The 16,260-nt window shown below is 41.5% G+C and overlaps 1 protein-coding gene across 4 annotated transcripts in view; it reads left to right on the top strand.

Moving 5' to 3' along the window:
* bbs9 (Bardet-Biedl syndrome 9) overlaps positions 1 to 16,260 on the top strand; it is a 160,864-nt gene that overhangs the window by 25,923 nt on the left and 118,681 nt on the right. For all 4 annotated transcript variants that reach the window (XR_010165481.1, XR_010165480.1, XM_063880035.1 and 1 more), the window contains exons 9-13: positions 1,641 to 1,770; positions 3,016 to 3,197; positions 3,866 to 3,942; positions 4,668 to 4,721; positions 5,187 to 5,289. Coding sequence is in view for 2 of the 4 variants with exons in the window: in XM_063880035.1 (XP_063736105.1) it covers positions 1,641 to 1,770; positions 3,016 to 3,197; positions 3,866 to 3,942; positions 4,668 to 4,721; positions 5,187 to 5,289 (546 nt within the window). In the remaining 2 variants the exon portion in view is untranslated. The remainder of the gene's footprint in view (positions 1 to 1,640; positions 1,771 to 3,015; positions 3,198 to 3,865; positions 3,943 to 4,667; positions 4,722 to 5,186; positions 5,290 to 16,260) is intronic.

The following is a 16,260-nucleotide window of genomic DNA, read 5'->3' as shown; positions in this document are numbered from 1 at the left end:
TCCAAATGTGTAGAGGTGCTTCGTAATCCGGTTTGAAAAAAAGCATCAGCCTGACGAGTTGCAGAGGAACGGATGGTAAGAAAGAGGCCGAGTTCTGGTTTGAACATGACGACAGAACTCATATTGGACCTTTCTAATTAGGTCCTAATTATAATGCTGATGCTGTGATAAAAAAGGTGTGTGTTTGCTTTGATGTGGCACCAACACACAGTCTGTCATTTTGACCCTGCTGACCACTGTTTCTTTACAACAACGTGTGTGTGTGTGTGTGTGTGTGTGTGTGTGTGTGTGTGTGTGTGTGTGTGTGTGTGTGTGGCGTGTTTGTGCTGCGTGTTTGTGCTGCGTGTGGCCATCACCTCAGATCTCTCTAGGTGGCAGCTGCACCATTGGTGGGATGGACTGGACATTTGTGTGTGTGTGTGTGTGTGTGTGTGTGTGTGTGTGTGTGTGTGTGTGTGTGTGTGTGTGTGTGTGTGTGTGTGTGTGTGTGTGTGTGTGTGTGTGTGTGTGTGTGTGTGTGTGTGTGTGTGTGTGTGTGTGTGTGTGTGTGTGTGTGTGTGTGTGCTGAAACATAAAACACAAGTGGTATTTATATTTAATGTTTCTAGCCATGAGTCACAGGAGAAAGTGTATATGTAACTTTAGTTATATATACAGCTATAAAAGCTGACCTTGTCCCAAAATGAAAGATCTAGATGACAATTGAATATACAAACCAGATGTGAAATGTACAGGAGGGTACACTCAACTTAAAGGGCAATGCCACCCACCGCAGGAATGTGTTATTTCTGTGCTCTATGGTTGGATTTGTGAATATGAGCCACTGTTTTCCAACGGCAAAATCCTGAGACAAAACCATTTCATTTTTATTGCTGTATAAACCGAGGCTGTGTTTCTAGGGCTTTACATCATAATCGGTAACGTACGGCGAGTTATTTAATGCAGCGGTCTATCATCCATCATATGCACATGCTTGCTATATAGTTCTACACGGGAATTAATATATCATGAACCAAATGCAACATGTGCAAACATGCATGAACATACAACACACGTCAGTGAGAGTAAAGGAAGCTAACTCTGGGAACATATGAGTTTTTGTCTGCTGCACAGGAGGAATTTCGCCTCATCAATTTAGTGGTTATTTGTATTAACGTGTCTCTCACTAAAGAATAGAATTGTTCGTGTTTAAGAGGATTCTCTTCTCTGTGGCACACACACATTGTTGGCGTGTTTTAATCCTATCTGTTCTGTACAGCTCTCACTTTTATTATACTATATTATTTGTACTCCGTATTCAGTCTTATGTTTGTATACATATTTGTATTTAGTTTTCTTTTGAATATTTTCATTGCACATTCCTACTTTAACTTAGTGTGTGTATATTAATAATGAATTACATGTTTTATTTATTTCATTTTATTTCATTTTGGGATACATGGAGCACCTGGCTAGAAACCAAATTTTCCACGTGATAAAAAAACAGTATTCTGATTTAAAATCCACAGAGGAGTTTATTATAAGTATTATTGTTTGGTAAATTCATTTGAAATAACACACATTTTTTAACACGACGACAGTTTTATACGATCATAACAATAACACTTATGTTTTCTTTGTTTCTGATTGATTTCCTTTAGTGGTGGATGGCACAACCAACCTGTTGCTAGGCAATCACACCAACATGCTGCAGGTTTACCAGGATGTGACTCTGAAGTGGGCCGCACAGCTCTCCTTTGTGCCCGTGGCCATTCGCGTTGCCAACTTCCCGTGAGTACCACCTGCAGAAAAACACACACACGGACACACACACACACACACACACACAGCATATGTGTTTATCAGCTTGTGAATCCCAGTGAGTGACTTTCATCAGGGTGTGACTTTACAATGTCTTCCAGCTGGACCAATCAGAGCAGAGCAGGGAGGGGCCAATCAAACAACTCCAATCAAACCACAATTTCACACAATTACAATGCAAAACCCAAACAATGCTGATAAAGTGTGTGTGTGTGTGTGTGTGTGTGTGTGTGTGTGTGTGTGTGTGTGTGTGTGTGTGTGTGTGTGTGTGTGTGTGTGTGTGTGTGTGTGTGTGTGTGTGTGTGTGTGTGTGTGTGTGTGTGTGTGTGTGTGTGTGTGTGTGTGTGTGTGTGTGTGTGTGTGTGTGTGTGTGTGTGTGTGTGTGTGTGTGTGTGTGTGTGTGTGTGTGTGTTTGTTTTAGATGCAGGAGATAATAGTGTGTGTCTGGGTAGCTGTTTGGTTTAGTTTGAGGCTGTGTTGTTTTAAAGCACTCGATAACCATCGTCTTGTTGGTGGGAGAGGAACACACACACACACACACACACAACCACACTCCAACAGCTCACTGTGGATTCCTGTGCTTCATGGCGGTGTTCTAGAGTCGTTGCTTTCTGTTTTTGGAGGCATTATTGAGTTTATTTAATTGATTCTACCAACCCCCTGACTAAATGTTCAGACTCTCTTTGGCTTTCCAAACTGTCCTCACCAACCAGAGGTTCTCAAGTACAAATGTGCACCCAATCTGGAGCCGACCCTTGGAAAATCAGAACCTGACATGCATAAATGACCAAAATACAAAAGAAGATCCCAAAGAGCGTTAGACCCATCTGGGCTGTATTCAGATACCAGACAATGGAAATGACGAGTGTAGACGTGTGTGTGTGTGTGTGTGTGTGTGTGTGTGTGTGTGTGTGTGTGTGTGTGTGTGTGTGTGTGTGTGTGTGTGTGTGTGTGTGTGTGTGTGTGTGTGTGTGTGTGTGTGTGTGTGTGTGTGTGTGTGTGTGTGTGTGTGTGTGTGTGTGTGTGTGTGTGTGTGTGTGTGTGTGTGTGTGTGTGTGTGTGTGTGTGTGTGTGTGTTACTGCCTCACTGCAGTAAGTAAAATAAATTGTTGCATCGCACAGCATTTCCTATTTCTAAAAATGCTCTCCTCTCCTCTCCTCTCCTCTACTCTCCTTCTCCTATCCTCTTCTCTCCTTCTCCTCTCCTCTCCTCAGGGAGTTAAAGGGAGTGGTGGTGAGCCTGAGCTCTGACGGACACCTCCTCTGCTCCTACATGGGTACGGACCCGTCCTTCTTCTCCACCCCCAAGGTGGATGCCAGGGAGGCGGACTACGAGCAGGTGGATGCTGAGATGAAGAAGCTGCAGAGGTTCATCAGAGAGGCCACCAGGACTCAGGGTGGGGGGCCGCTGCTCATCTGAAAGAGATGTATCTGACAAATGAAGGAACATGAAATAGCAAAAAACTACTGAAGGAATCACATTGATTTTCAAACGGTTGTAAAAACCAGTGTTTCTTCCTTTCTAATTGTTAAAAATGAACATTAGCAGCCGTTATGTCCCCAAAGTGCTAGAAGGATTGTTCTTTATCACTTCTATGATTGTGACAGTGATGGCATACTCAGTGTAAATGTACATCACACTTAAGACTGGTAGTTCAGCACATTACAATACAGAATTCCCTTTAAATGATGTGTAAAAACTAGTTGGACTAACTCAATTTTTGTGAATAATTAGTCTAGTGAACCTTTTTAAGTTTCCACAGTTGGTGCTCAAATCTCTGGGGGTTTCAATAATGTGTGACATTTGGAATAACCTAGTTCTTGTGAGGATGAAATGTAACTCCTGAAAGATGAAGATAGGCAAAATAGTCCACAGTAACTGTCTGTCACCAGTCCCCAGAGCCCACATCAATATCTTTATTATGACAGCCAGAAAACACACTTCATTTAACAGTATTACACAGGAAAATGTCATCTACTTTTTGTTGAGTTTGATTCCAGAGTAGCTCAGGATATTATTGTGTTCTCCTGAGGAACATCATTGGTTGTGTATTTTGACATCCAGACATCCTGACTAAAAGCGACGCTGAGGAGGATCTGATCGTCACAGCGACCGTGTCCTCCAGCATGGACAGCCCGTCGGTAAATACACACACACACACACACATTTACATATTAAATCAATTAGAATGTATCTGTTCACTAACGATCAAAGCTATCAGGAGCTAGAGATTAGGCCCCGCCCACTTTCAGGTGAAAATCCTGCATCAGAGCGAAGCACAAAATAATAGTGTCTTCACGTCTTAAAACTGCTGAGTCATATATTGCACCTCCAACAACAAATAAATCCAGAGATCAGGTTCCTTTACTTCCTGTCCAGAAAAAAGGAGAGTAAAAGAAAGGATCAGAAATCTCAGTCTCAGTGTCAGCCTGCTGCCTGCCACTCGTCCCCCGGCAGACCCACCGGACATCCATCCCCTATTTATTCTCCGTAAGCTGTCTCTGCCGTCTGACCAGACATCTGACACCATCTCCATATCTCTGGACTCATTAAACCCTTTCTGACCACCAGAGAGATTGTTTCCTGGCAGCACTTTAACATTTTACAGGGGGAGAATCTACATTTTGGTTTGAGGGAAGAGGGAGCAGAGACCCTGTTACCCGGTTTAGACAAAACCCTGACATTTATTTTTATACAATATAATTTGGGTTCATACAGAAACATTTACAAGCTAAATACACCTCACACTCATCAAACACCCTAATAACTAACTTTACTAACTACTAAATAGTCCAAAACGTTCATTTTATCGTCTTATGATTTACCATATAGACAGGCTAATCCTTCCCTTTTTCTCCGTCTACAGCAAGCTCTGATCCAAGATATGGACGATCTGCCCGTCCCTTCAGTTACCGTACAGGTGAGCTTTGGCCGACTCATCTATTCTCCTTCTATCCTCGGTCCTTTGTGCTTGCCTCGGCCCTGCCTGACTTCCAAATTGTTATCTTGTAGAGATCCTACAATATGGTTCTCACCCTCCTGGATCCATCTTTTTTTACATTATTATCTTTTATAATTTGGATTGTCTATGCTGTCGTTGTATCACGCTTTTTTAATCTGCACACATTAAAACTACTGAGCGTCTGTCTGTCCTGGGAGGGGGGTTCCTCCTCATTCCAATTCTCCGGATAACTGTGGGGACTATTGGGACTTTTTCCTAGTTACTGCGAGGGTCTGAGGACAGAGGCTGTTCCGTGCTGTACACACTGTGAATCCTCCTGAGACAAATCTGTAATGTGGGATATAGGGCTATACATATAAACAGAATTTGATTGATTAATTGATTGATTGACACATGCTCCCTCCCCTCTCTGTCTCTCTCCAGGTGAAGGTGAAGGCCCGTTGTGTCGTTCAGTCCTCCAAACTGACCGTCTCCATTCAGCCTCCTCTGGCCGCCACTCAGGATCAGTTTGTCCTGGAGCCCATGGGTCAGTAACTTTGTGTGTGTGTGTGTGTGTGTGTGTGTGTGTGTGTGTGTGTGTGTGTGTGGCCAATAGAAGCGTGAGTATTACATAGGGATGCCTTTTTTTAACAGAAGTAAACTGTCACGTTTTTTGGGGGGGCGACACAGGGATTTTAGCTTTTGCAGACCATTTACATCCACAGAAACCTAAAGAACACACTACAGGAAAGGGAAAACCCCGAAAACTTATTAGGGCCTCTTTAAAAAAAGGTAATTCTGAGGGAATAAACATAATTAGTTTAATTTTACAATGTATTCTGCAGATCTTTCAACAGCTAATGTCATTAATTTGATTGTTTATTCTCTCACAAACACCTCACACACACACACACACACACACACACACACACACACACACACACACACACACTTACAGGGAGTGAATGAGAGAATGAGTGGTGTGTGTCCTTATCAGGCTCTACAGTGTGTATTCTGTCGTCTGGTTGTTCTTCCAAACACTGATATCTGCTGTCGGACCGTTTCAACGATTATTTCTAGGAGTCTAAACGCCCTCTGTTTCCTCTGTTTGACTCCTTCCACCGTCGCTGTGCGCCCGCACGTGCTTACATTTACAGAGTGTGTAATGTAAGCCAGCCTGTATCGGAGGCTGCTTACAGTACCATGAGAACACACATTTATAAAACGCGCCGTCCCAGAGCAGTGCAACCTCTAACCTCTGCCTGTTAGTGTACATGTGGAGAGGCTGACTGTGTTACATCACACCTCCACTCTTTGTTCTGACTGGAAACGTTTCCTTTGTTGCCTTTTTTTTTTTGCTGCCAAATTATAATCAAAGCTCCAGTTGGAAGGAAAAGTCAAGTGACTCATAAGTGGCTTCATTATTAGACACACTTTTTGATCCTGCCAGGACTGCACATTTCTCTAAAGATCCAGTCTTGTTGTTGTAATTAGGTTTCGCTCGGCGTTCCAAGCTACCAGATGTTGACATTTGTGTCCACTGTTACCCAGAATACATTGCATTTTGTTGCCTTTTCTTATTCTCTGGACACCATGTCATCCACATCCACAAAATCTTTGGTTCTCAGACAAACAAACTGAACTCAAGGTGTTTTTTTTAAGAGACTAGGAAAAACTGGAGGGAGCAGCAGTGAAATCTAATCTAATCATGGTCTAATGAGATTTTAGCACAACATGCACATCTGTGAAGGCTTCAATGTAATATATATTATATTTTAAGATCCTGATTTTACCAAGACGGGGAGAGAAGTACTCAGGTCTTGTTTTGAGTAAAAGTAGAAGTACTCAGATCTTGTACTTGAGTAAAAGTAGAAGTACTCAGATCTTGTTCTTGAGTAAAGTAGAAGTACTCAGGTCTTGTTTTGAGTAAAAGTAGAAGTACTCAGATCTTGTACTTGAGTAAAGTAGAAGTACTCAGGTCTTGTACTTGAGTAAAGTAGAAGTACTCAGATCTTGTACTTTAGTAAAGTAGAAGTACTCAGATCTTGTACTTGAGTAAAGTAGAAGTACTCAGGTCTTGTACTTGAGTAATGTAGAAGTACTCAGGTCTTGTACTTGAGTAAAGTAGAAGTACTCAGATCTTGTACTTGAGTAAAGTAGAAGTACTCAGATCTTGTTCTTGAGTAAAGTAGAAGTACTCAGATCTTGTACTTGAGTAAAGTAGAAGTACTCAGGTCTTGTACTTGAGTAAAGTAGAAGTACCAGAGTGTAGGAATACTCTGCTTCAGTGAAAGTATTCTAAATGTTCCTCCAGTGAAAGTAGAAAGTACTCTCCTCTAAATGTACTTAAAGTAGCGACAGTAAAAGTAGTCATTGTCTGATTGGTCCATTTCAGAATAATATCTCTGATATGTTTTATAATGATTGATCATTAAAGTGTTCTCAGAGCTGGTAAAGGTGCAGCTAGTTCTAATGGCTTTGTATACTGCAGGGTAGCTGCTGGATTTACTGCAGGTGAACTACAGTCTGATTTAAGGGCTGATTATATTTACCATCATTAATCCTAATCTGCCTAGCAACTAAAGGGATTAAATAAATGTAGTGGAGTAAAAGTACAACATTTACCTCTGAACTGCAGTGGAGTAGAAGTACAGAGTAGGATAAAATGGAAATACTCAAGTACAGTAATGCAAACAGTACTTGAATACATCTACTTGGTTACTTTACACCACTGCACGACAATAACAACCAAAACTGACTTTGATTTATATTTGATTAATTTTAATTTTAATTTTAGATAGATATTTCTTTTAAATCCAAAACCTTAATTTTAGACATTTAAAACATTTTTGTGAATGCCTGGAGTTTTATTAGAAATAACATCAATACATTTAATTTAATTGTATCTTTTAAATGCAAATATGAGGTTTTTGTCTCGTTCACTACAGGAATACTGTTAAAACTACTGTGAAATGATCCATACAATGGTTTTAAAGCCACTACAGATGATCAAGTATGGTCATATGTCAGATGAAATGCTACAGGTTATACTAACAAAGCGTCAAAGGTGTCGACACGCATTTTGTGAGGCTGGGTCAGCTCCAGAGACACGTCACTGTATGCTCTAAAACTTCTCCCGACATTTGCGGAAACCGTCATCCATCAGAGAGGAGTAGTCGCCTAGTATATATATATTTTTAAGGGATCAGTTATGATGTTGAATTTATGATTTCAAGATGTGAGCAGCATTCTCAGGCGGTTTGAACACCATCCATTCATTTCCAACCCTGAATCTGACCGACCGCTCTCTCCCGTGATTCATGACGCGTCTCTGCTCAAATGTAATGCGTTTCACCACACCGCATTCTTATCTGCGCATACACGCCACATGACCTCTATCGCTGTTAATTCAAACATGGTGCACTTTCTGCACAACACGCCATACATTTCCTGTAAATTCTCCTGTCAGTTTCCTCCATTTATACTGATCACGTATTTTATTTTTATGACTTGCGTTTCGTATATTGGTGTATTTTATAATGCACATGTTTTGCATTTATTTCCTCTGCGCTTTAATATGTCCGTGTCCATGCTGCCATATGTTCTGGCATACATTTTTATCCAACCTCTAGCTACATACCGTTATATTGTGTTTGATGTCATGGAGACTTTTTTCTCTGTGATTGGATTTGTACGTAGGCATGTGCAGATTGCTGTGACATCACTGCTCTGTGAACCTGAACACATTTGCAGATAAAAATAAATACAGACAATTGATTTCCTTTATTATATTAAATTGATGCATTTAAAAGTAAAATGTTTTAAGATCTTAAATATTATATACTGATGGCATTTGTGGTTTTCTTTGCCTTCCTGTTTGCCTAATCCCACCTTTCCACACCTACAGTAACAGTTACTGACTCACTAATAAACAAAAAAAACAATAGAAATATATACTTATTTTTAGGTGGTGCTTACGTAATCTGCAAAATAGTCCAACTAAATCAAAAAATATGAGTGATATTAATTCAAAAATCTCCCAAGAACTCAAAATATTGAAGTGTTGATAAAACGGAAGTTTACACTCCTTAAATGTTTTCATTATTTTCAATATTTGGGTTTACAGTGTGAATTAAATATACATAACTGAACTCAATATAATATGGATGACAAATGATATATATATATATATGTGTGTGTATATAATAATAAGTGGAACATTTTACTGTTCGTAAACCAAATAAAAACTTCTCTGAAGTTCATGTATTTTTTTGCCACATTTCAGTTCCAACATTAAACTTAATATGAAAATAAAAAAGTAAAAGTAAAAAGCAGACATTTAAAACAACGTTACAATATCTGAATCAATATTTTCTTGATCTTTAATGTTCAGTCGATCTGGGAATAAGCTCTGTATTTAATATTGAATCTGGAATTTAGTGCACAAAGCATCTATTGTGACCCTGTATCTCCAATGTGTTATTATTTGTTATTTGTATTTGTTAAAGGTAGGGTAGACCGACCAATCCAAAAGGATACTATTTACATTATACATGTCCAAAGTAATTGCGTTTTTTAAAATAAAATGAGGAACGGTGTGAGAAAAGATAGCTGCCATGTCTGAACAGACAGCGAAATGTGTGCCAACATGAAAGTCAAACTGAATAAAGTCCACTGAAAAAGAGGCCAAAAGAGGATGAGAAGCAGTTTCTGGATCGGTCTGGTCGGTGTGTTTCTGCAGAGCTTTTTTCCTCCTGGCAGCCGCCCTCAACATTTCACTGTTTATGTGGAAGATCAGAGGCGGTGACTCACTGCCCGTCACATTTACACCACTAAAGAGACGCTTTGTTTACACGAGTTTAGGTAGCGGTCAAACGGGTCAGATTCAGAAGCCTCGCTCAGACACACACACGTACACACACACAGATTTCCAGACGTACATACCAGAGTTATATAAATACATTTACATACAGATCTGTGGATACATATGCATAAACACATGCACGTGTCACCACAAAGTACTGTTTAAATATAGACATGCACACAGTTGAAGTGCTGTGTGTGTGTGTGTGTGTGTGTGTGTGTGTGTGTGTGTGTGTGTGTGTGTGTGTGTGTGTGTGTGTGTGTGTGTGTGTGTGTGTGTGTGTGTGTGTGTGTGTGTGTGTGTGTGTGTGTGTGTGTGTGTGTGTGTGTGTGTGTGTGTGTGTGTGTGTGTGTGTGTGTGTGTGTGTGTGTGTGTGTGTGTGTGTGTGTGTCACGCTCTTTTGTCTTCCTGCTCACAGAAATCTGGCGCTGGCTTCCACTAGTCAATCAACAGCTCTCTACTGCGAAACATGAGAGCCACTGAACACACACACGCACGCACGCATGCACACCCTCTCCTTCTCTGCCTTTCTTCTTTGTCCCTTTCTCCCCTCTCTTCTCTTCCCAAAGTGACCCCTCGCTGGCCCTAAACGGCCTGACGCAACCTTGAAATAGTAAGTCCACCTTTGCCGACCCTAGGTAGTGACGTTTGGCACCGGACTGAGTGTTTCACATCCTTTACAGGGCTGGAAAATTAGGAAAAAATAAATCAACGGAGGCTCTTTGAGTTTCCATGAATGCTGGGACTGTGAGTCGCTCATTCAATATTTTTCTGCTTCAAGAAAAAAGCACTCTGCTTTTATGGATTGCTCGGGAAGTGGCTGACATGTAGAAGTACATTATATACGTAGATGTATATCATGCACCAATAAAAACACAAAACACTACACACACAAGTTCCATTACCAAGAACATTTGATTCAATTAAACGACGCCCACAGTTTGAATGTTATACATTCTTTTCCTAATATTTTTCCCCAAAAATATCAGTAGATATCTCCTGTAGCTTTGACTGAAAAACATGATGTCATCAAGTTATGTTCTATATACTGTGGGCACAGAGCAGCTGTAGACCTAATGCCTGATGTCATCACGTGTTTAAAAATCGCTTTTCTGTCTTTCAGAAGGAGAGGTTCAGGTTCCCAAATGTTCATTCAACTTCCCTAGGACATGGAAATAAAATAAAAGTTATTCTAAGTGGCTCTTCCCTTTTGAGATCAAACAGCACCTGAACTCCAAAGCCCACATCTCCCATTTTTTCAGCTGCTGTTGAGGACCCTTCATTTATTTATTTGCGCACAAGAGATGCAATTTGTCGTCTCAATTCAATGAAATTGTTACAACATTTTGCTTCACTTTTGGCACCACAAGAGAGAGCCAGTACGGCCCATCAGCTCTTCCCCTGAAGCTTGGAGCTCAGTGCACCTGCTTCAAGTATTTGTTATTCACCTGTAACCAAGAGGATCTAGGAGAGAAACTCCCTCTGGAGGCAACACAGGGATTTTACCCTTTTGAGACCATTTACATGCACCAAAACCTATAGAACACACTACAGGAAAAGAGCCCAGTATTCTTCTTTCTGTGTGTCTGCATGCACCACGTATACTCAAGCAATTTTCTTGTATGTTGGCGCCTCCTTTTTAATAAAACCGATTCTGATTCTTCAGATAAGCAAAGCCACATATTGCAGAACATCGTTCATAAAAAGCAAACTAAAATTTCCATGTCAGCCTTATAGATGGATGGATGGGTAGACAGATGATAGATAAGTACTTTATTGATCCTAATTCTGGAAATGTTTGCATTGCAGCAACATAAAGACAAGGTACTGCACATTACAATAGAAATAAAATAGCATTACTACAAATGTACTCAAAATATAAACTAAAGCAGGATACTATATATACATTCTATATAGTATTTATTTCTGCTACTGCTTTACAGTATAAACCCCTCACTTCCCTTTCTGATGTCATTTGATCCTCTTTTACATGATATCCCTAAACCAAAGAAGAGCAGTCGATGCAAGTAGCCGTGACCAAACAACGGGAACATGTGGCTGCAATTTACAGAAATACAACATCCCCCCCGTCTCATCGTCACTTCATCTACTACACTCTTTCACCTGTTCTCTTCCTGCTTTGCGGCTCTACACACACTTGCGCGGTGTAAACACACATCAACCCACTGTGTGCTTCCTCGATTCATCGGCCTTGTTATGTTTTGGTCCTTCTTTTACAACTGCTGTGGTGTGTGTGTGTGTGTGTGTGTGTGCTGTCCCATGTGTCTTTGATTCCTTGGCTCAGTGTGCGTCCACACTTGTCTGTGTGTGTGTGTGTGTGTGTGTGTGTGTGTGTGTGTGTGTGTGTGTGTGTGTGTGTGTGTGTGTGTGTGTGTGTGTGTGTGTGTGTGTGTGTGTGTGTGTGTGTGTGTGTGTGTGTGTGTGTGTGTGTGTGTGTGTGTGTGTGTGTGTGTGTGTGATGTCAACTCCAGTTTATTTCCGATGCTTTCTGAAGGGATTTGTCAAAAAGTGCTTAACAGAAAACAAAGGACAATAAAAGTGTGTGTGTGTGTGTGTGTGTGTGTGTGTGTGTGTGTGTGTTGTGGGAGTTGGCAGTGGGAGGAGTGGGAGGAAGAGGAGGGGAGTAGTGCCTTCTGACTTTTATTGTTATTCCAGTTTTTATTCGTCTCAGATGGCGACTCAATCCCCTAAATCCACTACACACTGCCTCCTTTGTTCTCTCGCTCTCTGCCTGTTTCCTCTTTCCATCTTTCCTCTGCTTCCTCTCCTTCATTTGTCACACTCTCCCCCGATGTGTTTATTTCTCCCTCTCACTTTCCCCCCTGCCTTTTTTATTCCCTTCTCCACATCCCCTGTTTCCTCAACTGTCAGTTCCTCTTTTTACTTCCTCTGTATTTACCTGCAGCACCCCTCTCCCTCGTCGCACTCCTGAAGACTTATGAAGCGTACAGCATTGATCCCTTTCACACCGATAACCAGCCCTGCAGCATCTTCCACTCTACTCTACTACTAAGATTTGTTCTGAGCAGCAAAATAATGAGAAAGGATTATACCCATTAAAGGGCCCCTATTGTGCTATTTCAGGTAATGAGTTATCTACGTTTTGGTGCATGTAAATGGATAAGGATGTTTACATTGCAGCAGCTCAATAAAAAATAAAATGGCAATTCAAAAAATGTATAACATATACAAAATGAAATAACAAATCAACACAGATCTCAGCGGTACTATAAAGTATTATTAAATTCAGTGCTAACATTCAGTGGCGTTGCATAGAAATACTAAGACGGAAACCCAGTCTAATGTTTTTCCGTTTTTTGTTTGTATTATAAAGATTTCTCCCTTCATGTTGCCCAAACATTAGAGGTGGAGTGTAATGAAGTACATTTAGAGAACTAAATTATCAGAAAAGGGGGCACCACTTAACGATAAGACTACCCTTATAAAGAATTCATAAAGGGTTCATAATTAGGTTATTAATTAGGTTGTAAGCACTTTATTAATCAATAAGATCCATTTATAAACCAGTTCTAACATAGTGTTCATACATCAACACAGGCTCACTATTTGGCATAATGACTAAGCCTTATATTGGCTACCAAGCTTCCTCCCTCTTCTTCATCAGCCAGCATCCTCAGTATCTGTTGTTCACTGAGTTGATTTCCCCCATCCATCTTGATGATTCTTGGCATCTCTTGAGCTAAGTAGCCAATATAAGGCTGAGCAGTACAGAGATATGTGGGCTCACTATTTGGCAAACAACCGGTCACAGTGGCCCTGTTTATCTCTCATCTTATAAAAGCTGATTAATGATTTATAAAGTGTTCAACACCTGATCAATAAATGAATTACAAACTAAACCCTTTATAAGGGTAGTCTTATTGTAGAGTGGTACCGAAAAGTGTTTATTGTAAGTTTGAACTTCCAAGGACTTGGCTTTGGTTTGTGTGGTGCACACGTAGACAAGAGAAATCCCATTGTCAGTCTGTGAGTTCTTCCTCACAGGTAAACACGGCGGTCTGTTTTATATTGGTCAGTGTTAGACATTCTCTCTCCGAGTAAAGATCCTGTTAGTTGTGTTTGAGGTCAGACCCACGACAGCGATCTGACCTGATGCTGACCGGTAGAGGTCAAAGGTCAGTGTTTAACACCACACCCATGGTCCCCTCAGATCTCTCGTTTCCCTCCACACACACACACACACACACACACACACACACACACACACACACACACACACACACACACACACACACACACACACACACACACACACACACACACACACACATTTCCCATCTCCCTGTGCGGTATAGATCTTCATCTCCACCCCTCTTGACCCTTCAACTCTTCCAAACAGTCAGCACTTGGGTTAACCTGAGCTGTCAAGTAATACAACCTGAGGATAGCTCCTGCACCACACACACGCACACACACACGCACACACACACACACACACACACACACACACACACACACACACACACACACACACACACACACACACACACTCACGGTAGTATATTCAGAAGACTTTAATTATAAAGCAAAAATAGTAATAGACATATAAATGAACCGGCATCATATAAATAAATGTGTATGTCAATAGCGCACACTCTGCTTAGTAGCAGTGTGGCTGTGATCGGCATTTTAAGGTAGAAGAAGAAGGTGTTTATCCAGCTTCAGATTTGAAGGTTGCCGCGGACTAAAAGGCACAGGAACAATGGGTAAATGCAAATTTAATGAGAAGTGGTTGGAGGACGACAAGTATCGTGGCTGGGTGAAACCGCCCAGCTGCTCCGATGAGGCGTGATGAGAACTGTGTTGGAAGAAACGTCAAACTTAGCACAATGGGATGCAAAGCCTTAGATTTGCACATGAGATCTGAAAAACACAAGCCATGCTGGACTCAAAGGAGTACAATGCCCATAGAGTCGTTGGCTAGCGCTACTTCTAGTTTGGCTGTTACAACTACTAACATATCTGCTCCGGCAAAGTCTTCTGCGTCCACTTCCAGTCAGACAGCATTCGGTTCTTCTTCATCCATTTTTTTGTGGTGGTATTATTCGTTTCCTTTTAGAGGTCTTAAAAAGGTCTTTCAAAAATGTGCAGATACCCTTCACCTAGCACGGCGCCAACAGCAAATTATATTTTAGTAATATTTCTATATATTCGGGTGATGCCTTCATGTGCCAACTACAGAATATACTTTTTATGCCTCAAAAAAACCCTTCTGCTCGTTAAGACTTAGAGAGAAGGAAATGAAAGTTGGTAGAGAGGAAGAATGAGATGAAGAGAAGAACAGCAGCAGGAGAAAGGAGGTACAGATTTAGGTTAATGATACGCCTCCTCATTCTTTGTGGGGGGACATAGAGCTACAGGAACCGGGGATTAAGAAGTTGTAAAGGCAATGAAAAGGTGACTGAAAGTTAGAAAAACAGAACTGATGAAGGTGAGAAGAATTCAGAGATGGAGAGAAAAGAAGGTAGCGCAGGAGAGGCAGGGAAACCCGGATTACAGTCTCCTTTGTGGAGTTTGTTTTTGTTGGCAGTGGTGTTAATGGGTTAATGTTCCTGAGAACACTGGGACCAGTCTAACGGTCTCACACGTTATACCTGCAGCTCGCAGGGTGACCTGTCCAGATGTGCCTGAATAAACGATGACAAGCTGAGGAGAAAAGATATGGAGAGAGAAAGAGAGAGGAGGAAGAGGGAGCACTTTGTGTCTTCTTTGGTGTTGTTTGTTGCTCTTAATGGGCCTGGGAACACTTAAAGCACTTAACGCAGTCTGACCACTTTGACCTCAAGGTCGGGCAGGTTAAAAGCCTTCTGCTGACAGACATGGAGGGAGGAGAGGCCACAAGGAACAATGGAAGGTAGTAAGGAAGCAGGAGACGGTAAAAAGAAGGTGACTGGAGTAAAGTTAGAGGGGAAAAGTGAGGAGTACAGAAGATATGCAAAAGAGTTATTAGTTGAAAAACAGTCACAAAAAAGTGTTAGGCTGAGAGAGAAGGAGCATCCAGGGAGCAGGAAAAAGGAGGTATGGATGCTGAAGGAGTGTGTGAGAAGGAGGCGAGGAGAGGAGGTCCCTCTGTCAGGAGCTGACGGAGTGTGGAGAAAGTCTCTGTCTGCTTTTCACCGTTAATCTTCTCCCTGTCTGTCGGAGGCGAGGTGTTGTCGTCTCGGCTTTCATCTCCTCTCATCCATCCCGGCTCCTCCTGCTGCTCCGTCTATCTTCAACTGGAGAAGCCTCGTTTCACCCCGTGTGTGTGTGTGTGTGTGTGTGTGTGTGTGTGTGTGTGTGTGTGTGTGTGTGTGTGTGTGTGTGTGTGTGTGTGTGTGTGTGTGTGTGTGTGTGTGTGTGTGTGTGTGTGTGTGTGTGTGTGTGTGTGTGTGTGTGTGTGTGTGTGTGTGTGTGTGTGTGTGTGTGTGTGTGTGTGTGTTGCGTGTGTGTGTGTGAAGGCAGTGACGTCCCATTTTAATGAATACATTTAGAAAAACCCAACCATCAAAAATGAATGTTTTCAAACACTCACTGCCCCCTCACTTTCTTTCATTACACTTAGACATTTTCCATTAGGACACACACACACACACACACACACACACACACACACCACACACACACACACAC

The sequence above is a fragment of the Eleginops maclovinus genome, chromosome 3 (assembly GCF_036324505.1).
Source record: "Eleginops maclovinus isolate JMC-PN-2008 ecotype Puerto Natales chromosome 3, JC_Emac_rtc_rv5, whole genome shotgun sequence".
NCBI lineage: Eukaryota > Metazoa > Chordata > Actinopteri > Perciformes > Eleginopidae > Eleginops > Eleginops maclovinus.
Note: the sequence above shows the minus strand (reverse complement) of the source record. Positions and strands in the feature narration are given on the sequence as shown.